This window comes from Camelus bactrianus, chromosome 31 (assembly GCF_048773025.1).
Source record: "Camelus bactrianus isolate YW-2024 breed Bactrian camel chromosome 31, ASM4877302v1, whole genome shotgun sequence".
Taxonomy (NCBI): Eukaryota; Metazoa; Chordata; class Mammalia; order Artiodactyla; family Camelidae; genus Camelus; species Camelus bactrianus.
The window spans coordinates 15,013,984-15,039,678 of record NC_133569.1 but is presented as its reverse complement, the minus strand read 5'-3'; the positions used below and the strand labels follow the sequence as shown (position 1 = coordinate 15,039,678).

Genomic DNA, 25,695 nt, shown 5'->3' with positions numbered 1-25,695 from the left:
CTCCCTCCAGAAAGGAATCGTCCAGCCCAGGGGCTCCCTGCATGGGAACAGTCCCTTGAACCCGCGTGCCGCCAGACCCGGCCTCGGTGCCAGGACACCCAGCGTCCTCAGAGAGGGGAGTGCCTGAAAAGGGTGCAGAGTTGGGTAGACATCAGAGAACAAGGGCCCAAAACTCCAGGAGTTGAGAGAACGTGTCGAATGAGCCTAAGACCTCATGAAATACAACCTTCGCACTCATTTGCCCTCAGGAGTGAACGGCCGTGTAGCAGGGGTTCTGAAGCCGGGCGGGTCTGGGTTCTAATCCCTGCTCTGCTGGCTGATCTTGGGCGAGTCACTTTTCGCACCTGTGAAACGGGGGTGGTAATAGCGCCCACCGTGAAAGAGTGCCGCATCAGATGACGTCCCTGTCCATCTCCGGACCCCAGCGAGTGCCCTCTGCCCTTGCACCTGCCCTCCTCACTGTCCTTCACAACGCCCTGCCAGGTAGGTATTTATTATCCCCACTTTACAATGATAAAACCCATGGCTAGGTTAATTGGGTTTCCTAAAGTCACAGCGAGGATGTGGCAGACCTGACTGCAAGCCCCATCTAGTTACAAATGCTATGCTTTGCCCACTCCACCTGGTGCCAGCTAATGGCCCCGGTGCATTAGAATCACCCGCAGGCACGAGTGAACTCCCAGCTCTACAGCATCCGAATTCCCAGTGAGCCCTGGGAGGGATCTGTTTTCACCCAGTGCCCTGGGTGTCTGATCCAATCAGTAGTCATTACACATTGGCCTGGAGTGTAGTTATTCCATCTGGGAGGGTGCCCATCAGAGGAGCTGGGTTTTAATTATTACAGGAAATGTGACTGCGTATAAGGAGAAGGCTAACGTCGACCCCCCTCGGAGGCATGGATTTGGTTGCTAAGGAAGTTAGGGCTGCGTACTTCCCTTTGGTAAACGTCAAAGTCCACCGTGCCTGGCAGGTGGTGACCGCTCGCTCCCTAAAGCATTTTGGGACTATATTTATTGTACCTCCAGCATCGCCCTTGTCACATGGTGTCACTGTTTATGTGTCTGTCTCGTCCACAAAGGGGGAGCCCCAAAGACAGGAGCCCTGTCCCAGGCACCTTGGCCCCACCAGTACCGGCAGCACCAAAGCCCCAGTGTTCAGTGAACCCTGTTCGTACTGAACCAACAGAGCTCTGGATCCAAGGACTGCCTGCCTCCTACAGCCCCAGGACGGCTGCTCCTCTGGTTAAGTGCGGCCATCACGCCTCCTCTCCTGCCCTCTCCCACCTCCTTCTTTGCACTGCAAGGCGGCCAAGGAAAGGAAAGCAGGCAGGACCTCCCGATTTGGGGTCAACTTCATCCCATTGGTCAACAGTCCCCGCCTCACCAGCTCTCACGCTGAGTGTGGAATGTCTGGGGATGGCACGCCTCATTTTTTATCTTATTCTAGGAGATTCTATGCCTTATTTAATCTGGAGGCTATGTGGGGAGGCACAGGTGCCAATTACACGGGCAGGATGGAGAGGAGCTTGGTTCTTTTCTTTTGTCTTTTACAATCTTTTTTCTCCCTAATCATATATAATTCTATTTTAGAAATGTTAGAAACTCCAAAAGAGTCCAAAGAATAATGTCAGTGTCCAGAACTGAAGATCTTTGATGTTTTGGAGTATTTCCTTTGTGGGCACCTTTGTTTATCCATCCTTCAGTAACCACTCAAGGGCAGTATCTAGCCAGATTAGCGGGACAGCCTTTCTCCTGCAGGAGTGGACAGGCTGGAGGCCCCAGCGACACGGAGAAGACCTAGCCTCAGGCAAAGGCGCCTGGGCTAGAAACTTGTGAATCAAACCCCAGCTCAGCCAGCAGCCCCCTGGGTGGCTCTGAGCAAGTTGTCATCTCAACATGGACCGGGCACGGCTGCCCCGATCCGTGCTATACAGTTGTTATGACACATTGCTAATAACTCTCTGGAACCCTTGACATGTGTCCCGTTCTGAAATCAGCAGAGTTTTAAATATAGGCTTTTTGACAAATCATGGCCCCGCTGACTTGAATATTTGATGTGAGCACCTATACTCAGTACAGAGGAAGGAAATCCAGGTCCAGAGCCAGGAGATGTGGGTCTGTCTTGGCTTAGCCACACCCTTACGTATAACCTTGGGCAAGGCACTTAACCTCTCTGACCCTCAGGCTCATCATCTTTCTGAGCCTCAGTCTTCTCATCTGTAAAATAAGAATAGCAAATGCCTCCAAGCCTTCTCATTTAGATACTGTACGTAAAAGTTCTTTGGGGACCACACTGGGGCTGTCATTTCACATCCCTCACCTCCATCCTTTGGGGACCATATTAGGGCTATCACCTTCACATCGCTCACCTCCATCCCCATCAGAAGATGCTCAGTGAGCCAGAGCTGTCATTTGGACGTATCATTCGGCAGCAGAGGGTAACCCTGGCCTCAGAGGGCTGTGTCTGGACACATCAGTCATGTGCTAGTCCAGAGAGCAGCACAGGCAAGAGAGGGTTAACCAGGAGAGGCTGGAATCAAGCCGAGGCCACAGAGGGGCCAGCCCTGCGGCCAGCCGAGTCCAGGTCTACAGGCCTCCTGCCCTGGCAGACCTTAGAATTATTAAAACTTGTCAGGTTTCTTTTTCCCTTTTCTAACAACCATAAACACCTTTTTGGGGGGAGGAGGGGCAGGAAGAAGGCTCTGTCTGCGGGGATCAAACACCTGCCTGAGCCGAGAAGAAAAATATCTGATGCCCGGGGATTCTTGCCACAAAGACAACCCCTTAGGAAGCTGGCATGTTTTGCTCTGGTTTTAGTTTGGGCACCAGCCAGGCCAAGGGGAAGATTTCTCCCTTCTCTTTATCTTTCAGGCTGACGAGCGGTGCGTGTTAGCAGGACTGAGGACAGAAGCCAGCAGGAAACGTCCCTTTCCCTGGGCTGCAAGCTCAGGGACCCAAGGCAGGCAGAGGTATGTGACATGTTCTGAATTCCAGACCCAGCGAGAGGGCTGAGTCCCACAGCCTCAGGGCCATTTCTAGCTCATTCCTTCCTGAAGCATCACCCCCGCCCCACCCTAGCCCACTTGGCCACCCAGTGAGGCCACCCCGAAGGTGGAAAGCTGGAGGCTGTGACCTCTGGCCGCAGGAGCAGCCTGGATCGAGCGGAGTGGCAGAGGGCCACTTCGCCGAGCTCTGAGCCGGTGTCCCCAGAAAACGAGGCTGGGCCTCAGCCTGGGGGACTCAGGTGGCCCGAAGCTGCTGAGGAGGGAGGCAGCCCTCCCAGCCTTGCCTGGATGGCGACCTTTCCTGGATGCTCAGGGAGCCAAAGGTCAGGCCCTCCTAGCTGGGGGAGCAGCACCAACAGGGTTTGAAGGGCCCGCCTTCCTTGTACCCCCAACACGTGACTCTGGAGGATACCCTCCACTTGGAGGCCCCTGGGGGTGTTGGGAGTGACGGCTGCTTTCCCTGAGGTGAAAGCTGCAACGGAAGGTGGGCCCTGAGGGAGCTGCCAGGGTCCTCTCTGACCTTGGAAATAAGACAAGATACAGGCAGTCAGTCTCTGCCACTGAGCTGGCCTCCGGGGAGGCAGGGTGGACCGCCCGTTCTTCCAGATGTGACATCGTCCTTCTAGACCCAACATCGCCTGCCTCTGGGAGGGGCAGTGTTGACAATGAGCACCTCACTGGTTGCATTAACTGCTCCTGGGATGAGCTCATGGTGGTCAGAGACCCGTCCAGGGCACAGACCCGCCGCTGAGCCCAAGGTCCCGGCCAGCTGAGTGTTTGGCATCCTGCAGGGCACACATCCACACGGCTGACTGAATTACAGATTTTTAATGTTTCCTTGGCCACATCACGGAAAAAGGCAACTGTGAATGTGAGCCTGATGAATTGGCAGAGTCTGCCCAGGTATAGGAAAAAAACAGACCCCGGGCTTCAGATAAAACAAAGGTAATTTGAAGCCACTTTTTAAAGCTACTATGCAAAAAAAAAAAAAAAAAGGTTAATTTTTAATGACACCTTCAATGAGTTGACAGGTGACAAATTAGAAAAACAATGACGTGAAGTTTATTGTTTTGACTGAGACTTAAAACAGGAGAATGGGCATGTTGATTAAATGTTCAACTCTGTTTTCAAGTCAATCGAAAGGTTTTACAGGTTGCCTTTGTAACTGGTTAATCTTGGAAGCAAGCGGACTTGCACGTTTCAGTGGACCTGCCTGCCTGTCTGTGTTTGGGCTGCTCTGACCTCAGACTTAACAATTTTCTGGACGAATTTGGTTCTTGGACCACTCAGTATGGACGCTGTGACTTTGTCCCCGGAGGCCCACTCACTGGCTGAGCCCCAAGCCCAGTGGGCAGTTATGGCAGGGACGAGGCAAAGGGCGCAGGCTTGAGAATCCTGGGGGCTTCCTGTGAGGTTCCTTCTTGGTCCCGTGGCCCCAGTCTTGCCTGCCTTTCAGTCCCTGATTCTCAAAGTGTGGTTCAGAGAACTTGTTGGAAATTCAAAACCATGGCCCCAACCCCAGGCCTATAGGATCAGAATCTTCATTTTAACAAGATGAGCATCTTCCCATTAGAGTTTGAGAGTTTCTCCTCCTGCAGCCGGAGGAGGCAGGCCTGACAGGGCCCAACGGAAGGGCCTCCTCTCCAGCCCCACCCCTTGCCTCCCTCCCCAAAGCTCTGCTCTCACTGGTGAAGGCCTTACTCGTCATATAATTCTAGGCAGGTCGTCTGACTTCTATGAGCCTCAGTTTGCTCCTCTGTAAAATGGAGACAGTAACAGCAATGGCACGGGTCTGTGGTGGGAATCAAAGAGATCGTGGCCTGAGGGCTGGGCACCCATCAGTCTTGTTTCTCCCTCTGCGCCCCACCCCACGCATTCCGGCAACTGCCAACATCTTTGTGAATTTAGATTTTTAGAAGTCACAGAGCAAAATCAACTGCCTTTGAAAGACACTATGAATATCGTATGGTGGCTAAGAAGAACATGGGCGTACTGAGAAAAGAAATGGGAAAACGAGTATGTGTACGTTCATGTATGAATGAAGCACTGTGCTGGACACCAGAAACTGACACACGGCACTGTGAACTGACTATACTTCAATAAACAAAAAAAGAAAAAGAATACGGGCGATGCAACCAGGCAGGACACTGTTCAAATCTCTGCCCTCTCCCTTATTGCTACATTCCTCTCTGAGCCTCAGTTTCCTCTTCTGTGAAATGGGCTAACAGGAAGGTGATGGGACACTCAGAAGAGGTAAGTTGTGCACATGAAGTACCTGGCACACAATAATCACTCATTTAGTACAGATCTTGGTATTAATGTTATTACTCTTATTATCCACCCTTGGTAGCACAAAGAAGTGGCGTGGAAAGTGGGAAATATGCAACTATAAAGCATTATTAATAATTGGTCCTGCAGTTAACACCCTCTCCCTGCCTGTGGAGTGTTACCCCATACATCAGCCACGGTCGTCCCTGACCTGGTCCACTGTCCTCCTCTCAGCCAGCACACTCTGGCCGGGGCACCTCGTGCTGTTTGGCTTGCAGTGGGTCTTGACAAGAAAAATGAGCAGGGCCTGTAGGTCTGTGGCAATGATTCTCACCCCTGGCTGCGCTTTGGAAGCACCTGGGGAGTTTTAGAAAATCCTGATGCCCAGGTCCATCCCCAGATGTTGGTTTGACTGGTCGGGGGGCGAGGTCTAGGATTTGGGGGTTTCAAGGCTTTCCAGGTGATTCTGATACACAGCCAGGGTCAAGAGGCAGCTCTCATCTGGAGGACAAGGGGGACGACCCTAGAGAAAGCCCTACTGGTTCACACACAGTGAAATCATTCTCTGATTTCCAGTCCAAAGGGGGACCCACGGGGAATGCTAACTTATTATAAACTAAGAGCTTCCACTCCCAGCAGCAATCCAAAGCCAACAAACTGAATCCTTGATTAATGGGGATATTTTTTGTTCCTTTTCATGAAGACAGATCAAAGCAGTTCAGTCTCAAGAATTTAAAGAGCAGCTTCCAGGGTCCGTCCTGGCCACCTTGCGTCCATCCCTCCTCACCTCTTACATGCCCCATGAGCACCTGGTGGCGACGCAGCGTGAATCCCCAGGGGCCTCATCTTCTATGCAAGCAACTTACACTCCAGTTGCTGCAGCATGGTGGAGGGATGTGTTTTGAGATGTCTCAACATCAAAGATTAAAACCAAAAAAAAGATGTTGGACTAATCAGTACCTGAGTCCTGGAGCCGCCCTCCCCTGGCCCCAGTTATTTATCTTAACTCATGAGGACTCTCAGCCCCCAAGGGGATTTAGTTTTCAGGATTCTGCCAGACAAACCGAGCAAGCCTCTGCCTAGCCCGTGAGCCCAGGAGTTACTGGAGGCTCTGGAAGGCAGTTGGCCCTTGATTGCTGGCTCACCAGTGGCCACAGTGGCCTGACTGGGCAGGTGCGACCTGGGCGGGCAGGGCAGGCAGGGCAGCATGTGACTAGCATCATGCCAGGCTCTGCTGAGACACCACCATGCCCGAGACCAGTGACTGTCCCCTGGGTGATGGACACACAGCTCTGCACGCCCACCCACTTCTCATATGCTGAGCGATACCCCTGATGGGAGCCTGCTGTGCCCCTGGGTAGAAAAAAGGTTGAGCTGCTGACCCCAGCTCCCAAACGCACACCCAGTGCTCGCATTAATTCCACCTGGATGCCCTCCCAGCCCAACTTCTGGGTCAATTTCTGACTCAGCCTCCAAGGCTCAGCCCAAAGCCTTCACCGCAGGCTGATCAGCCACAAAGAGCAGCCCTGGGCACCCGTGTTCACTGCTCAGCATTAACAGAGCAGTGATGGGCTGAGCCCAAGCTCCACACCGCAGTGCCCACCCAGCTCTGCCCTGTGCTCGCCCCATACAGCCCTGCCGTCCCGCATAGCGCCAAGGGGAGGGGGGCCGTGCACGCTTGCCAAACGAGCAGTCACAGGACTGGCTGGCAGCTTGGGTGAACGGCAGGGTGAGAGGGTTTCAGAGAGAAAGACGGGCAGTCACAATCCAGGGGCCCCCTTAGCAGTTCAGAAAGGATAGTATGAGACCTTGATTCCAGGAGTGGCCTTGGGGAAGGCCAGGGACACCTTCAGAACATGGGCTCAGGTTTTCTGTAAATACCTGTGGTTAGGAGCGGATGGACATATGGATCACACGTGCCCACAGAGTAATTAATGAGGCCTACCCTTGATGAAAGGGGAAAATGTGCAGCTGGGAGGGGCAGAGATAGGGGAGAGGCAGAGACAGATGGAGGCAGAGAAAGGGACAGACAGAGGGACGGAGGTGGAGAGACAGAAAGGGAACGGCGCCTTTTCTGGGGGTTCGTGGTGGGACAGCCACTTACCAGTTCCTTCCTGAGCCAGGCGATAGCCTCGTCGATACTCTCAAAGCCCTCCAGCTTGCCCGCGGACTGGGGCCCGCCGGCCTGGCTGGCTCTCCCGCTGGGTGGGGGACGCTGCCTGGGCGCTCTCGGGGGGAGCAGGGGCTCCTCCTCCGCACAGCCGCCCTGCTCGGCAGCCGGCCGCGGGAAGGACCATGTCTGCTCCTCCAGCCTGGCCTGCCATTCCAGGTAGGAGGGCCTGCGGGTCTCCAGCCTCAGTTTCTCGGTGAGGGCCTTCAGGCTCCGGAGGTGGTCGTCAGGAGGTGGGGCTGCTCCTGCCGGCCCTTCTTCCCCACTTTCCGCTTCTTCTACTCGGATCTGGGGCACAGACATTCTAGAGTCTGCCCAGGGCAGCCAGACATGGGAGGTGGTGGAGGGGGGCGTGGGAGTCTTGGTGGGTGGCGAGGTCGGTCCTGCTCTGGAACGGTCTCATCCAGCTGGGGCCAAGGCTCCCGAGGGCATCGCTAGGAAGGGAGCAGCTCCTGGGGGGTCCAGAGGGACGGAGGACGAGCTGCAGAGTGTCCAATGGAGCAGCTGCGGGCGTTCGGGGTTTAAGATGCTTTCCGGGGGCCTGTGGGCGCCATGCTCTGCAAGAGGCAGGAACAGACAAGTGTTAGCAGGAATCTTTGGGGGCAGCTTTGCCAAGAAGATCTACCTGTGCTGGAGGCGCAGGCAGATCAGAGACTGGCGGGGGTGCAGGACAGAGCCCCCTCCTCTCGGGGAAGGGCGGGCGGTGAGAAGCTGCTGGCTGGTGAGAGAACTGCAGGAAGGATTGGGACGATGTCAGTACTGACCCCTCCCCTTGACGAGGTCTCAGGAGGGGACAGAGGCGCTCAGAGAGGTTCCATGACGGGGCTGCTGACTGCTAGTTCAGGACTAGAAGAGAGGCCATTTCAGAGCTCTAACTTGATGCAGAAAAGTTAATAAATCAATACTCTGTACAGTGTCTCACCATTTATGAAATGATTTCACCTCTGTGATCTCATTTAATCCTCATTAAGTTTTTGTCCCCCATTTTTACACACGAGGAGCCTGAGTCTCCAGAGGTTGAATGATACCCAAGAGCTCCCAGCGATTAGCAAGGACAGGCCAGTCATCGACTCTGTGGACTCAGGTCTCTGAGCAGAGGCTGCCTGGGCGAAAGGGGCCCCATGCAGACGCAGGTGAGCAGACACAGGGGCACCTCAGGTCCAGGGACCCCGACCCCACCCCGCTCGCCCACCACAGCCCCGCCCTGGGCTCCAGCTCTTCGGGGCGAGCCCTACTCAGCACACTCTCAGCTTCGTCCTCCAAGAACAACACCTTACCTCACCTGGTCAGACGAGGAAGCAAATAAACCTGCAGTAGCTGAGGGGAGAGCTGACTGCGCTCAGGTGGGTTGTTAAACAAAGCGAGGCCATGACTCACCGCTCTAGAAAGGTGGTTCTCACGTTCACCTAAAATGCCCACACAGGGAGGAAGTGTGAGCCAGGCCCCCACCCCAAAATGTTGGGGCACAGGGTAGAGGAGTATCTCTGAGTCAGAATTAGACCCCGAGCTCCCAGCCTCCGCATCCCACGGGGTCCGGACAAGAGATGGACCATCAGAGTAGGAGACACTGACTTGGGCTAAGGAGAGAAGTCCTTGGTTTTCAGAGTAAGTTTTAAAAACCTGTGCTGCGGGCATGTGGCTGTGAAAAAGAATGGAGTTGAAAATGGAACAATGTCCAAGAGAAAGCTTACATGAAAAAAAAAAATATTAACAGCCTGGAAGGGATGCCACCCTTGGTGTGGAAAAGGCGGGAAGAGGCTTTCATTGACTTGCATGTGCCCGAGGAGAGAAACTGAAGCTGACTTGTGATTGCTGGTCTGGGGTGATGGGAACTGGGCATGAATGATGGCAGGCAGGCTGGGAGGGGCAACATCAAAACCCAGGCTGGACCACCAGGGAGGCGGTGGGTTCCTCTCCCACCGGGGCTGGGGGATGCTCCGGAAGGGCAGAGCTTGCTGTTTTTTCTGGACGGTTTCTGCCTCCCCTTCCTGCAGTGGCCTCTGACCAGAGGGATGCTCTGAGCCTGTCCCCAAGAATGAGAAGAAATCTTCCACCCTAACCAATGGCAGAGAGACCTAGCGCTCACCTCCCGCCGCACAGAGGAGAACCCCTGAGGAACTTCCACAAACATGAGCCCCAGGCCCGTCCCAGGGGTCCTGATTCAGTTACTCTGTGGCCAGACTCAGGTATCATATTTTAAAGCTTCTCAGGTGATCTGAGATGACCAGGATTGAGAACCACATGTCTTGAGACAGAAGCACTAGACTTGGGATCAGATGGTCCCGCCGTAGGTGCTGTTAGGCTTGTTGAGCCTCAGTTTTCTCACCTGTAAAATGGGGGTGATATCAACCTCCTAGGTCTGGGGCTTCGGCAGAACTAAGGGTTTGAACACACTCTGTAGGCTCAGCATACCCTGCAAACGTCGGGTATTCTCATGGGGGTCTTCTGTGCAGCTGCGCCATCGCATAGGCTTCTTAAGAATCTCTCCAAATCTAAAGACCTATTAGCCGCCGTCTGGAGCCCCTCCCAGGCGCCGTCTGCCTCTTTGCTGAGGTGCCAGAGTCTGTTCTGAGCGGTTTTTAGGGGTGGTTTTACCCTACAGGGCGTCCTCCACCGACAGAGGAGCGCTGGTTATCTCCAGTGCAGCTTTTTGGAGAGGATCTAATTGCAGACGAGCTCTGCGGTCCGCGAACAGGAGGAGCTGCTGGGATGCACGTCCCCCTCCCTTTCCGCCCGCTGCGCGCTCCCTGTAGATGGAGAGCCTGCTAGGAAGGGTCTTGCTTCCAGGGTGGGAAACAGCCGACACGACCCGCCTCTGCAGGGCCGCCTCCTGGGCTGGGGGAGCTTATTTTAATTAGCAGTTTCTAAATCAGTTCGAAGACCTGCACAGACGGTGTCGGGCGACTTGGAGGCACCTGTAGGAGCGGGTGCGCTGTGAGCCAGCTGATGCGGGCCCTTGACCCTGAGCTTCAGAGAGAGTACATAGCCCTAGTGTGACCATCCTCTTGGAGCAGGCGGGGTCACCCTGTGTCACAACTGGGAAAATCAAGCCCAGGAGGGTTAAGGGATTCAGGTCAGCCTCTTTCTACTCCAGAGGGCGTGGACCTTCCTTGGGGTCAAACCCCCTCCGGGCACAGTTCTGTGATCTTGGGCATGTGGCTTCATGGCCACTCTGTGCTTCTGTGTCTTCTTCGGAGAAGTAGGGGTAACCAGGACTGGCTACATAATTTGCTGGGCTTGGGGCAAAATGCAACACAGGGCTCCTTGTGCTGAGAATTTGAAGACAGTGACAGCAGAGCTTGAACCCAAGCACAGGGCCCTGTGGGGCTGTCTGGGTCCCTTGCTTAAAAAGCTGGCCCAGGGGGTAATAATACTGACTTCACAGATCATTTTGAAAGGTAAAGTGACAAACATCGAGCCCTTAACAGTGCCGGGTCTACAGTGAGCCCTACACAAAGCGACACTCACTGGGGACTTGGCAAAGGCAGAGAGCCCGGGGAGGGAAGACAGTCGCTGTCAGACCTGGGACGTGGGGCATCTGGAAGAACAAGGCCAGACAGTAATCCCACCAGGCCCAGGCGTGCCCTACCAGCAGGCCACCGAGCTGCAGGGGAACGCAAAATTCCCGCAGCAGAGGACGACCTGCGAGGGCGCTTTAGCCTTTCTGCAGCAGTGATGTGCCAGCACCCGGGACCCACGCCGCACACAAGGACTGCTGTTCAAACATGCTCCTGGCTTGCTCTGGGCCCACGGTGGCTGCACAGAGGATGCCAGACCAGCTATGAGCTAATTCCTCTGGCTGCTGGGGGAGCCAGGTGGGTGCAGCTCAGTCATCCAGCCAACGCCTCGTCTCATTATGACCTAATCTGCCACTTGGACCACTTCCAAACCCACTTCCTAGATGGGCTCTGAGGGCAGGGAAGGATGCAGGGGGCTGCTGACCCGTTCCCTTTCTTTGTCTCTTTCTCTCTCCCTCTCTCAAGGGACACTCAGCTCGGTCCCTCTTGCCCTGTGTTCCCCTAAGAAGCTCGAAAGCCAATCTCTCCGTTTCCACAGGCTCACGTCTGCTCCTTCCAGCCTGGGGTTCTCCCCTAGAATTGTCTCATTGTTTCTCCATGATACACACAGTCTTTCAACACTGAACACCACGCCCTCTCACAGCCCCTGTGACTTTGCACAAGCTGTTTCCGCCCTTCTCTGCCTCTGTTCCCGGGGATTTTCTCCTTCAGTTCTTCCTTGATTGCCCAAGTTGTGTGTGCCCCCGGGGGGCAACGAGAGCACATGGAGGAAACAATAATATCACCACAACAGCATTAGCTAACACTTGCTCAGAGCAGATCACACCAGGCACTGTTCTCAGAGCTTTCAGTGCACGAACACATCTGATCCTTACAAGCCCACGAGGCAAGTGTTCTCATCATCCCCATTGCACAGGTGAGGAGACTGAGGCCCAGAGGTCGAGCAGCTTGGCCGAGGTCACAGAACTAAGTGTGGAGGTGGGACTTGAACCCCTGCAGTCCGGCTCCAGGCTGGCTCATAACCCTGGGCTCAGCGGCCCTCTCAGGTCTCAGCACTTCTACCAGGAACTTTCTCGATGGTCTCCTCTACTGGACCCTGAGCTCCATGAGGGCAAGGACGGGGCTTTGCATCCTGGAAGCCCCAGCCTTCCTGCTCTCTTTAAATGTTTGTGGAATGAATGCGCGAACAGAAGGGCTTCCCTGCCCCGGCAGTCTGCTCGCTGTGGCTTGTGCTTGCTCAGGTCTGGACGGACTCATAGAAGCAGAGGGGACCTGGGCTTCCCCACCTGTCCCCGTGAGACCTGCTCAGACCTCAGGGTCCCAGACACAGGCTGTCAGGTCCTAGGAGACCCTGCATCGGGTGGCAGGACTGGGCGCTGGTGCAGAGAGGGCGCTCCAGCATCTCAGGGATACCTTGGGGGCCTCCTCCATGTCTGGCATCCTCAGGTGAGGTGATTTCTGCCCTGTGTCTCTTCTGTGCCCTGGAAAGAGCATGCCTGTTTGCTGTGAGGAAGCCACCCTCTGGCCTCAGGGTGGTCACATGGCTCAGACTGGACCAGTCAGAGCCCTCCTGGGTTTCTCTGCCAGAATCATCCAGGAGCTGGCCGTGTTCCTGTTCCGTGCTGGCCCAGGGCTGCTGGGGGCCAGCTTGATCACCACAGGGAGAAGGTCTGCCTGGCAAATGAAGCCAAGTAGACGAGATAGTTTGATGCCCTTAGCTGGGTCCTGTGGGAAGCAGCCCCACCTGACCTTGATTATAGAACCTACGTAGCTTCCTCTTTTGCCTGAGATCTTTTGAACTGGGTTTTCTGACATCTGTAACCAACATAAGCCTGTGTTGGACAAAGAATACAAAATAACACAGTAGATATTGGTTGATATTCGAGCAGGAGACTTGAGCTTGGCCAGTCAGATGCCGCGCCCAAGGTTCTGAATCTGGTGCGTGTGAGGCCAGGATGCAGGGGCATCAAGACTTGGAGGCAGATGTCAAAAGCATCATCTTAGTCAAACCTTCCCTGCTGAAGGACTGTGGGAGGATATAATACTGTGATGTACCAAGAAATATATAGCTGGGCTCTATCCCTGGTTCCTGACACAGAGCTCCTAAAACTCTCGTAATTTCCCAAGCAGTGAGAGTGATAGGAGTATTTTTTGTTATAATATCCGGGTTTTGTCCCCAGTTCTTCGAAGAGCTCCAGCAATAAGGTGAAAAGAGTGTCTTTTGTTATTCATAACAAGCCTCTTTCTACCACACCTGAGTTTGTGTTAACGAGGTGACTTTTGGAAACCGCTCAGGATGGGGGCTGGTGGCCAGGGGAACCAACCCTCAATTAGAAGGTTAGAACTCTCAGCCCCAAGCCAGACCTCTGGGGAGGGGAGAGGGGCTGGAGGTTGAGTCAACTACCAATGGCAAATGATTTAATCCATCGTGCCTGTGTAATGAAGCCCCCAGAGAACCCCAGCTGCAGGGTTTGCAGAACTTCCAGGTTGGTGAGCACAGAGAGGAGCTGGGAGGGTGGGGCCCCGGGAGGGGGCGGGGCAGCTCTGCACCCCTCCCCCCATGCCTTGCCCTCTGTATCTCTTCCTCTGGCTGGTAAATATTAGTACCCAATGTTTCCCTGAGTTTTGTGAGCCATTTGAGCAAACAACTGAATCCAAGGAAGGAGTTGTGGGCAATTTCTGATTTACAGCCAGTTGGTCAGAAGTACAGGTGACAGCCTGGGACTTGAAATTGGCATGTGAAGTGGGGGACAGTCTTGTGGGACTTAACCCTTAACTGGTGGGATCTGACACTAACCTTAGGTGGAGAGTGTCAAATTGAGTTAAATAGCAGAACACCCAGTTCTGCAGAGAACGAGGGAATTGCTTGGTGTGGGACACTCACACATCTGGTGTCAGACGTGTTCTGGGGGTGTTGCATGAGTAAGAACCTAGCACCCCGATGAGTGGGTCTCAGACAGATCCTCACAGGGCCCCTCGCCTCTGTTTCCTGAGCTGCCCTGATCCTGCCTGTTTTCTGCCTTGGTTCTCTACCTCCTGTCAATTCCGTGTACAGCTGACAATAACGTGGCTTTCTGTTGCTTATAACCAAGAGCCCTGACCAAAGTGAAGGGGAACATGCAGTTCATCTGGGGAGACACAACACATGCATAACTGAGGGCTAAGCAGTGTCATAAAATAAAGTGACCACCCAGAAAAGCTCCCCTCCCCACATCTCCACGTCCCTTCCAGGGGGCGGTGCCACCTGCAGGCGAGAACCACAGAGCGGATGGCCCCGTCCGCTCTCAGCTTTTGCTAAGAGGCTGTCTGCATTCACAGCTGCTGTTTCCTAACTGACCGCGTACAGCAGGCAGCGCTTGACGAGGACGTAATGACAACTTTCCACACGTGTGAGTTCACACTTGCGCTGCTCCTTCCAGCAGAAGTGCCGCCCGTGGCTCCCTGGTTTTAGGCTTGGGGACGCACAGCGCACAGGCTCCTTCGTACACGTGCGTGAGGCCCCGCCCGCCACCCAGGCCACCCAGCCGCAGGGCAGCGGGTGATGGGAAGGGGCTGGGGGGCCAGGAAAGGCAGGAACCAATCCTTCAGACATCCCGCCCCTGCCAGACCTGCCTCGCTGAGGAAATTCAGATCCCATGGGGGCCTAAGTGACAGGGTAGCCAATTCTTCACTGCAGAAATGTCCCCGCAGGAAACAGACGCCACGGCGGGCCCGCTCCAGGCGGGCAGTGCCTCTTGCTCTGTACCCGCAGCTGGGCTCAGTTACCTTCCCCCGCCGTGGGCCTCAGGCTCCTGAGTCAGGCAGACTGATCACTCCCCAAAGAGAGCAGCGCTGGGGGCCTTCTGCCCGTGTCACCATGCCGAAAGCCCTCATTAGAGAGACTCAGGCCCTGGGCTCAGGGGCTGCCCAAGGACGGGCAGCGTCTTGTGGGGAGCAGGGGGCGGCAGCACCCACTCTGACCTCCAGGTTTAGCAGAGCCAGGCCCACCTCTCAGCAGGGCCCCACAGCCCCACCTTGTACCCACAGGCTGGGACCTGACAGGGGGCCCCAGGTCCCCAGGCTGCGAGTCCATACCCTGGGACCAGAACCCATCTCTGGTGGGAGCTGTGAGACTGGGAAGTCAGCTCGCCTCCCCTGCATGGGTCTCAGCCTCTCTTTGGAAAATGGGGTTGTCTTGAAAGGAGAGTCGGGGAGAAGTTCAGTGGACCCTGCTGTGTTATAAACTTTCAGGGCGGCTCAGGCCACAGCTCACACCCGAATCTTTTTCTTTCCTTTTGTAAAGCATCTAATCCCTTTTTGTTCCAGGTGGGTGATGGGTCAGTAGGCCTGGGACGCAGAGATGGAGCTGTGACCAGACAGGCTTTTCCATCTGTGTTTAATCATAAAACCTTGGTGCTTATCTTAAAGGGAGATCCCGAGGCGGGGCCTCAGGTCTGATGGAGGCTGTGACATTTCCGCTTGGGCTCTGTAGCCTCGGGGAGTCCTGATGACTGGGGCTGAGACACTGGGTGACAGTCCCGCGCCCCATAGAGTGGCCAGGAGCCAGGGCGCTTGGAGGAACTGCCAGAGAGCCCGTTTTTCTCGCCTCCTCTGAGGTTGCCATGGTGACCGAAGCAGGAGGGGACACCCGCTGGTCTGGCCCTCCACAGATCATCCTTCCCAACTCATCTTTATTCCAGGGCTTGGTCAGGGCTGGTGTTGGGAGTGCCTGAGATGCAGGAAGACACTGCGCAGAGACAGACCCTTGGCACCAGCTGTGTGTGCGTGGTGTGGGCCATTTGAGTTGGGACATCTTGTGGGGGGGCTTTTTTGTTGCATGTACGCTGGGTGTGCGGTGGGGGATGCTGGTAAGGGAAGTGGGGGTGCTATTGGGGTTCTTCCCACACACCCATGTTGTACCCCTTAGCAGAGGGCATGCCCGCGGGGGCTGCATTCTGTCCAGTAGGAGAACCTTCTAATTCCCACTTCCTGGGAGCCATCTGTTTGCTGCCCAGATCACTCCTCCTGCCACAAACCATTGTGAGACTCCAGCGAGCCCTTCTGAGAGTCCGAGGTTGTGCTCCGCTCCCCCAAGCCTCGCTCTGTCCACTGACCCTCCCTGACCTCAGGCTTCCATTTCACTCCCGTCTACCCAGATGCTACCTCCACAGAGCCCAGCTCCGACCTGCCCACTGAGCTGTCCCTGCTTCCTTTTTTTTTGTAGTTCTTCTCACTCACAGAACTAGGATGTCACACGTTTTCTTGTCCTGCATCTCGCTCACGGGAATGTAAGCCCCATGAGGGCAGTGATTCTTCTTGTTCACAACTGTGACCTTAGCGCCCAGAAGAGTGCCTGGCACATAGTAGCTGCTCAAGAAACCTGCTGAATGAGTGATTGAATGGATGAATGAAGGAAGGAGGACTTTCTGGTCTGTTGGTTTTATCCCTTTGTCCATCCATCATTGGCCTTTCGGGAAGCTCCCTTCTCCCTGGGTCCAAAGCTCTACTTTGAAGCTCAGCTGAGAGCTGGCCTCGTCTCCAAAGCCCTCCAGAACAGCCCACCTTCCAGGCTGTTCTCTGAATGCTCCCAGCACTGGCCTCAGTCATGCTCACTGCACACTAGCCTGTACGACCTTGAACTGGCAGAGAGTCCTGCTCCCCGACCCCTGTCTATCTCCTCGATGGAAAGGGCATTAATTTCTCTTTTGTATTCCCAGCACAGAGCTCTGCAAACAGCAGGCGTTCAATAAATGCTGAGGACGGCGGTGCTGTGAACCAGTGAATAAACTCTAGCCGGAGCAGTCCACACCTCCAGATGGTTTCCTGCCCAGTAGAAGACCTCCTCCAGATTCAAGGTCAGAATGGTTCTAGTGAGTCTGAATGGAGGCTGTGGGGGGGTGTGGGAGGCTGGCCTCAGTTTTAGGTTTCATCCTTTCCTCATAGCCTCATGTCTGAATCTGACCAAGCCTCTGAGCCTAGTTCAAATGCCAGCTCATCATTCTGTAGTCCTCCAAGTAGGCGCTTTCTGAACGCAGACAGAGAGAGAATGGCCACTTACGGATTTCCTTTGGGAATCCCTCCTCCCCAACACAATTTTTGGCACTTTTCTGCACCAGACTTAGGTACCGACAATTCTTCTTGGACTGAATTGGTTACATTTCTGATGTGCCTGTTAGATGGACAGATGTGTCTCTGTTCAGCCTCCCTTCCGTGGGGACCACTCCTGCATCATTTCAGGTGGTTCCGAAGGGACTGTGAGTCGTGGCTCCCTGCCCATCGCCCCCACCCCCAGTAATGCTCACGTGTCCCAGACACAGACATTCGTTTTGCAACAGTGACTGGTCCAATGGGTGTGCACACGGCCAAGCAAGGCCAATCTGAATATTTTCATGGCATTTAAATGTAGATATAGGGTGTCTTTTCAGCTGGGGTATTGCAGCTGGGCAGATAGAAACCTGGAGTTTCTAGGGTCCATCTTTCTCGGCCTCTTGGAGAAAGCACGTTTGCAGTAAGAAGGCTAAGCCTTTGGGAAAGAGAAAGAGAGAGATGGGGACCTGACAACATCTTGTAAGCCATTGGACCCCGTCAGTGTGCAGAGATCTACACGTCCCGATCCTGTGCAATATAAAGTCTCTCCTTCGCTTGAGCTAACTTAAGCTGGACTTCTGTCTCTTGTCATCTAAAGGGGACCTGAGTAACCCACCTGCCCTAGACTGTGAGATCGCAGAGGGCATAATCTGTCTCCAAGTCTTCCCCATACTTCTTACAGCTACTTGCCTGGTGTTCAACTTGAATGCATATTTTCTGTGCAAATAAAGGAAATACGTCAGTGGCCATTCTCTCTCTATCTGCATGTAGGGATAAGTGAACATGCTTAGAATCAAGAGGCAGAGGGGAAGAGGAGCATCACCCAGCACTGCTGTGGTCCAGGCACCGTGCAGATGTCTAGGTCAGCCCTGGGATGACCCTGAGTTAGGACTAGGATTACGTCACAGGTCACATGCATGTAAGTGAAGGAACCAGCACTTCAGCCCAGCTCAGTGCTGTGACCCTGTCCCCAAATGACAATACATGCCGAAAAGTGACAGAAACGCGCACTTTTTAGTGATTCAATGTTTTAAAGCCCAGCGTTTTTAGGAAGCTGAGGGGCAAATACTAACACTTAAATATGCTTGTGGCAACGCTTTGTTTTCCTGTGAATCTGACCTGGGCAGGTGAGGAGAGTGAGACTCAGCCAGCTGGACCGAGGCCCCGCCCCGCTGGCAGTGGCGGCAGAGCCACTGCAGCGCGAGGGTCTCTCTACGGGGCAGGAGCGCCGGCAGCAAGGAGCTGAGCCTAAGGAGGGTTCTGCCACCCATGGCCGTGAAACCCTCCTGCCTGAGTCACTTCTTGGAATGTGAGCCAAGTGCTTGGCTTAGTTAGGACAGGACTCACTTCATTTGCCCCGGACTTTCTGTTGGGTGGGTCCCCGGGCCAGTCTCCGGGGCAGCTGGGAGGCCTGGACCAGGGGCTGCCAGTGAAGGACCAGCAGGTGGTGTGATGCCCGGTGGGCTGCTCTCCTCCCTCCCTCCCTTCCCTGCTCCAGGCAGCCCCAGGCCGCCTCCCACCCCGGGTCCCAGCACTCTGCTGGGGAGGGGGGTGGGCCCACCATTTTGGACAGGCCCAGCCTGGGAGGGAAAGAGGGTCCCCGGCCCGGCAGTCAGCTCCAGGGAACGTGCCCCTCCATCCAGAGTGACCGCGCAGCTCACTTCCCCCCAGGGCTCTGCTTCTCCCTTGAAATGTGCAGTTTGGGTGGAATGGCCTTGACACTTGCTTCCACACCAGCAAGCACAGCAGGCGGGAGGTTGTCGCCTGTCGCGAACTCACAGCCGCAGGGCGCCGGGGGCACAGGAACCCACTTACCTGAGTTCTCTTAGCCTTTCCTCCCGGTGAAATCGCTTTGCAAAGTCCTGTGCTAACAGATGCAGCTCACCTCATCATTCGAAGCTTCCATGTCCACCCCTGGAATCACAGATATTTGGAAATCACACTGCGGTTAGTTCACAAACTTCTCCCCGACACTCAAAGGCCCGGGCTGGAGAGGACTTCCAGAGAGTTCTACCACGGAGAAACCACAGACCAGAGACATCACAAGATTGCCTGGGGTCACACAGCTCTGTTTGGGGAACTGGCTGGGCTTGGACCCGCGTCTTCAGACTCCAAGGGGAGCTTTCATTGTCTAGGATACAGGGACATGGTGAGGCAAGAATCTATAAAAATACTTGTTAAGGCCTCTGCACATTCAAAGCACTCAGTCCACACTGAATAATTGATGGGGGCGGCTGAGAGCAGACGCACAGGCCTCCTGCCGTGAGGCTGGGAATGTGGGAACCTTTCGTATCACCTTGCCCAGTGAAAGAAGTGGCTGGGAAAATTGCTGAAAAAGTCGTGCTTCCCTGTTGGTAGGAGAGAGGCTCCTGGGAGCCACAGATGTAATTTATTGCCTCAGTAAAAGGAGAGGAGGAAGCACAGGGCCGCTGAGGGGAGGTGGGGGGGGAGCTACGGGCCACCCAGAATCACCACCACCGTGACCCTTCCAAGGCTCTGAGGCCCTGGGAAAGGGCTGCTGGCTCCGATAGGCAGGGAGAAAGGTGCCTGAGAATCTGAGAGTCCTCTGGGGGGAGTGGGGTGATTCACTGTGGGAAATGCAGAGTCTGAAGCGGAAGTTCTCCCCCATGAGAACCCCTGATGAGGCAGAGATGCCCAGGAGGACTGAGGCAGCCTGTCGCCGTGCCTCATGTGACCTCAGGACTCTTCTGGCCACAGGCCGTGGCAGCGGGGTTTAGGGGACAGAAAGCAGATACGGAGTGGCCTTTCGAGCAATTTGCAGAGATCAAAGCAGGCGGCATTTCGAACGGGTGCTCCGGGCACATTTCACAGCTGACTGAAACTCAGGCAGCATTTCTCAGCAAACCATGCTGGGGCTACCTCCTCCCCCGTGGTGTGCGTCCCCCCACCCCCCCACCCCAGTATCTCCTAACTGGCATTTGTCTTGGCCCCCAACCAAGGCAGGGTTTGAACAAGCCGAGTCCACAGGATAATTGCCTCCAATCTCAAATAAGCAGAAGCAACCAGCTCCAGCTCAACTGGGGAACTGCTGGACGACTGCCTTTCTGTTTCACTCTGCATCACAAGATCCAAAGCCCAAGGGTGTCGCAAGGACTTCCTAAGAAGTTGCACGACGTGCTTGCGCTTGCTTAGGTTGCCTCACGTGCGCACTCGGCCTGGGCGTGCTGACCTCCAGGGAGGGCGTGACCTCAGAGTGTCCCTGTGTATGGGCAGGGCCCGTCCTAAGGATGCAGAGGTGCGGGGACCGTTCCAGCTCTGCCTGCAGCTAGCCCAGGGGCCGCCCTGCACCCTCTCTAGGGCCCAGGCAGCAGAGAAAGTAGGAATGTGTGACTTGGCTCCCCGTTCCTGTCGGCTGGAGCTGATCACAGCTGGGCCGCTGAGCTGCCTGAGTTCACCCCTTACAGAGGGAAGGGATCAGGAGCAGGAGGAAGAGATGGAGCGGGTTAGGTATGGGGCAGGGCTGGGTCTTGATGGACGTGGGTTGATAGCTCAGCCCTGACACTAATTCTATGACCTTGGGATCACAATGGAACCTACTGCAAAGTCTTGGAAGGATCCGATGAGACAGAGGAGATGCGAATTCTTAGTTATGCCTCTCAGGACTGTCACCTCCTGCCCACGACAGCCCTTGGCTGGACCTCTCCCTGGCTGCCGAACCACTAAAGTTAGCTCTGTGTTTCTGTGTGCTCCAGACTGAGCACAACATCACTTGACAGTCAGCTCGGGACTCAGGGTTTCACAAATTGTCTTTCCTCACCGGCAACTTTGACCAGACTCCGCACTCCTTGAGGGCAGGGCCGCTGTCATGTGCTTTCCAGGTGGGATGTCAGTTACTGATCTTATAGCCCTTCCCAGACCCGGTGGGAAACTCCGTGTGGTGTCACCGGGCCAGCCGCAACTGGCTGCATTCAACAAGGGTGCGTTCAAACTGGGACCCCCTAACCCCGGCCGGCAGCCTCATGCAGACTCCCCACTCCTGACAGGGCTCTGGTAGGCCCCTGGCTGTCTTTCTCTCTGCTCAACAGCAGACATTGGATAATTAGCAGAGTAATGTTAGAAATGCTCTCTCCTTGGTGAAAACAGAGGTATTCAAGGTATGTGGGCCAAACAAATACTGAGCCACTCTTGACTCTTAAAAGAACAAGGTGAAAGAATCTGGTGAGATCTCGGGGGAGATGTGGTCGGCACCTTAGAGAGACAGGTGACTGTGACTTCACCAAGCCCAGAGACCAGGCCGGCTGAACTCTGCAGGGCCCGTTTGCAGATAGTGTTGGGGAAATGTCTACGCGTGTGGCAGAATTCAGTCTGAGCCTTGTTTTCATTCGGATTGATAATGAGATTGGCTCTCACCTTCCTCAAAGTTTTCAGTGGCTGCCATCAAACAAAGAAACAAACAACACAACAAAATCTGAGATTTTAGACCAAAACGGTAGGTCAGTGTACAGTAAGGCGGTGTCCCCAGGGTGAGGCACATGTAAATGCTCACAGGACGAGGGAGACAGTGTCACTTTTACCTTGATGATGGACAAGGGTGACCAGGGCCTGAAGTGGCCTCCTGGTCAAGGATCCTGATCTAGAACCTTCCAGAACCTTCCTGGATCCTCCTCACCCTGGGAGTTCCCCAGCTGGCCTTCCAGGGATGAAGTGCCCAGCTCACATTCAGAGGCCCTGCTGGCTTCCTGGCGTGAGGAAACGCTGCCCAGCCTTCCGTGGGCCCTGAGCTGTGGCCACCGGGGAGGTCGTGGCCTGGGCCTATTACGTACCTGGAAACCAGATCTAAGCTGGGCCTTTCAGGACGTAAGGGACAAGACCTATGACAGAGTCTCCAGGAACGCGTGACCAGCTCCCACATTTGGATCAGGATACCCGAGGGGAATTTCTGGCCATCCTGGAAAGATCACCTTGAAGAAATGGGGACTCATATTTTCCCCCTGGAGAAGCCGAACCCCCACCCCTTCCTAGGGCTCTGCGAAGGCTGCTGGGCAGGGGCCCGGGAGTGAAGCGGCCTCTGATGCTGGGAGCTCACTGCCTGCCTACTTCCTGGGTGGGTGTGCCCACAGGGAGATGGTTGCTGCGCCCTGGGTTCCCTTCCTTAAGGAGGTTTTCATGCACGAGCCTTGTGGGGTTGAGGGGTGTCAGGTAGCTGTCAGTAGGAAAGGGGCTGGTGGGGGGCAGCTCACACCTGTAACTTCTCCTCTTGCCCATTTCTTTAATTTTTTTTCCTTCCTCTCCCGAATCTCTCCAGAGACAAGCATGGAGACACTAGGCCTTCACGAACCAGGGCGGCTGTCCTAACCACATAAAAGCTAACGTTTGCAGTCTTCCTAACTCATGTTGGCAACTTGACCTCCTGACGCAGCTCCAACTCTCCAGGCTGATGGCAAAGTTCCTTCTAAACCCCTTTCCCATCTCTAGTCGCATCCTCTGGCTCCCCCATGCCCACTGCCCTTGATGTAGCCAAATGCTCACCCCTTCGAAATCTGCTTCAGAATGTGCCTTCCTTCCTTTCTCCTCACCCCAATCCAAATCCCGGGGCACACGTGCATGTTAAGAGCCATCCAAGTTGATCCTAAAGGATGTCGGATTCGTGAGTGAGAACTTCTCACCCCGAGCCTGTAAACCGGGGGGCAAACTGCTCTGATCATCACTCATCCTCCACCTTTGCAAATAGCTCTATATCCCAGGCAAGCCAAGAGGCATTTCTGGGGAGAATACAGCTCCCAGAGGGTTCTGGGGGTTCCAGACGCTCTTAAGGGGCCGAGGGAGTTTTCCACGATCAAAATTTACCTAGAGAAAGCCGCCTGCATGTGTGAGGAGCCCAACAAGCAGCTTCTCCTTCATCGGCCCGGGGCTCAGTGGAGCTCTCTCAGCAAACAGGCACCGCCTTAATTTACTTCCTTGCCAGAGTCCCCCTTGTAAGGAGGCCAAGCTAGTAGATATGTTAATTTAGTGGAAATCTATGCATGTAATTGAGAGGATGAGACAGGAGCCAAGTGCATGAGAAGTTGGGGGTCTTCGAGTGGGCAAGGAGGAAGAGGGGGATGAGGGAGGACCCTTCCCTCTGCTTCAGGGGAGCCGGGTTGAAGCCAGCCAGGACCAATGCAGAGCCTCTCAGGCTCCTGATACAAGAAATGGCTTTCTGGCTCCACAGGGCCCTCAAGATGGCAAGGGGCATTCACAGGTCACAGGTCCCCGCTCTGGACCTCTCTGCTCGGATCTCCAAAAGCAGCCTTCCTTGGAGAGCACTGTCTTAGAAGTCATGCACGTGGGCCTGAATCTCTCTGCTCCTTCACCAGCCCCATGAGCTGCACCAAGTTACTGAATCTCTTGGAGACCCATCAGCAAAAGCAGGGTATAACATCCCCCAAAGGGCGATGGTGAGGATAAAATGACCAGTGGGTGTGAAGGGTTCTTAAGCAGTGTCTGACTGATAAATGCACTCAGGAGACAATTGCCATCACCTATATGCACTCCAAGTACAGCTGTGGCTGCTTTGCAAAATCCCTTAAAAACACACTAGCAGAAGTTCTCATCCTGCAGATGCGGTCAGGCTGGAGGTGCTACGGCCACCTCTGTTCTCCCAGGACTTTGCTCAGCTCTCCACCCTCCATCCCGTGACTGTGGGCAGCGGGACTGTCTCTGGGGCATCAGAAGGGAAGCTGCTTTAGAGCCACGCCTCCCTTTGGCACTTTGGGTACTGTCCTGTTGGTGGGACCTGAACTCATCCTGCCTGGGATCCACCAGGATCCTCTGGGAGCTGGTGTAAACTTAATCTGGGAGAACAGACCTGTGGCTTTGACAGTGGCTGTGGCCCATCCACCTAGAACAACCCTCCGCCCCCTTCCAGATCTTCTCAGGAGGAATGAAAAACAGATACAGGCAATAAGGATTTTTTTTGAAAAACAGAATGCCCAACCTGACAGGGCATGGAGACACCTGCCCCCTTGCCTGGAGCCACAGACCCTCCCACCTTCTCCCAGTGACAGGGTGCCCGGCCTCAGAGCTGACCTGCCCATTCCCAGGCCCTTCAAGCTGAGCAGTTTCCTCTGATTGCACTGGCCTCAGCCCTTGAGGCCTCAGCCACCGGCCCCAAGTGCCCTGAGTCACTTCTCCTGAGTTAGGGGTTGCATCCTAGGAGCAGGAACGCCCACATTACTGAGCCTGAAGTAGACAGAGGGGACAAGGTGGGCTTGGAGGTGACCAGCGGTCTGGGAGCCGACTTGGAGAGACTGAGTGGGGCTCCTCCCTTCCAGACCTCAAACCCCAAACCTCTACCCAGATCTTAACCCGGAAAGGGCCAGCCCAGACATGGGAGATGGACTCTGGCCGAGCTGTCTCACTCCCCCTTGAGGGGAACAAGCCCCCAGGAGCCGGTGACGCAGGACCCCGTCTCCTGCGGGCAGGTGCAGGGTGTCCACCCCAGCGGACGTTGGAATGGGTGCTCCCTCAGCCCCGGGCCGGGCTGCTCGCGCCACTGCCTGCTCTGGGGACCTGAGGCGCCCCTAAGCTCCCTCCCCTGGATATGCCGCCCGCCACAGACACATCACCGCAGCCGGACCCCCGGCCCTGAAATCGTCCCAGCCCTGCCGCGAACCCACCTTCCCGGGGCACCCGGAGGCCCCTTCCAAGGGTGCCACCCAGGTCCCCGCCTCCTCCTTTCGACGCGGGCTCCGCGCTCGGCAGCCTCTGGCCCCAGCTTCGGGGCTGAGCCGGCTTCTGCCTCCCTTTCTCTCTTGCTCCTGTGAATTCTCAGCACTATTCTTTTTTTTTAAGGGACTTTTTTTTTTTTTTTTGCGTTGCGTCAGGGCGGTTGCCTGGCGACGGCGGAGCTATTCCACCGCGAGCCCTTTCAGGCGCGATCCCCTCCAGCCTCTCATTCAAGCCTCTCCGCCCGCGGCTCCGGGGACCGGGACGCGCCGGGGCCGGGAGACCCGCGCCGGGTCCTAAAGCCCTCCAGGCGGCTCGTTCCCGGCCAGGACCTGAACCCGAGCAGCCGCCCCGCCGCAAGCAGAAGCAAACCACACGCGATGGCCAAACCCTAGACGAAACCAAACCCAAACAGATTAAAAAAACAAACAAACAAAACAAAACCCGAAACCAAGGCAGTATTCCCCCAAGCATGGCAACGTGGCTTTGCCACTGTCAGCAGTTTGCCTGCGTGGAGGGGGCTGGAGAACCCCCTTCCAGCGGGTGGGCAAGCCCGGAGCCTACACTCCACCCACCAGCGGTTTGAGTTCCAGCTACCAGCTGGCAACGCCCGGGCCCAGTGCCTAGCACGTGCCACCCCATTACAGCCACTGGGCAGGGCAGATGTGGGCATCTCCAGCTCACAGATGAGGAAACTGAAGCTCAGAGAGGCTAAGTAGAAACAGACCTTCTCCCAGATCTGTCTCCCAGACCGGCTGGGAGTAGTCCAGGGAAGCCTGCCCCAGAGCATGTGTTTCCCCCACTAAGAACAGCTTGCCTCGGGGCATAGAATACCTTGTACTGTGTCAACCGCTGGAGAGCTGCATTCTACGATCCTGTCCCTGCTCTACCAGAGCCAAGGGCTCCAGGCACCATGACACACACAGGACAGTAGCCACAGCTGTCCCAGCCTGGGCTTTAGGATAAGTCCTGACTGCAGATGGGGTACTCCAGTCCAGGTC

At 55.3% G+C, this 25,695-nt stretch overlaps 1 protein-coding gene across 1 annotated transcript in view; it reads right to left on the bottom strand.

Moving 5' to 3' along the window:
• The window catches only part of FAM167A (family with sequence similarity 167 member A), a 36,477-nt gene extending 11,492 nt beyond the window's left edge, over positions 1-24,985 (bottom strand). Inside the window, exons 1-3 of the mRNA XM_074355571.1 lie at positions 24,646-24,985; positions 18,842-18,940; positions 7,377-7,999 (exon numbers count right to left, since the gene is read on the bottom strand). Coding sequence (XP_074211672.1) covers positions 7,377-7,745 — 369 coding nt within the window. The 5' untranslated portion in view covers positions 7,746-7,999; positions 18,842-18,940; positions 24,646-24,985. The remainder of the gene's footprint in view (positions 1-7,376; positions 8,000-18,841; positions 18,941-24,645) is intronic.
• Between the last annotated feature and the right edge of the window lie 710 nt (positions 24,986-25,695).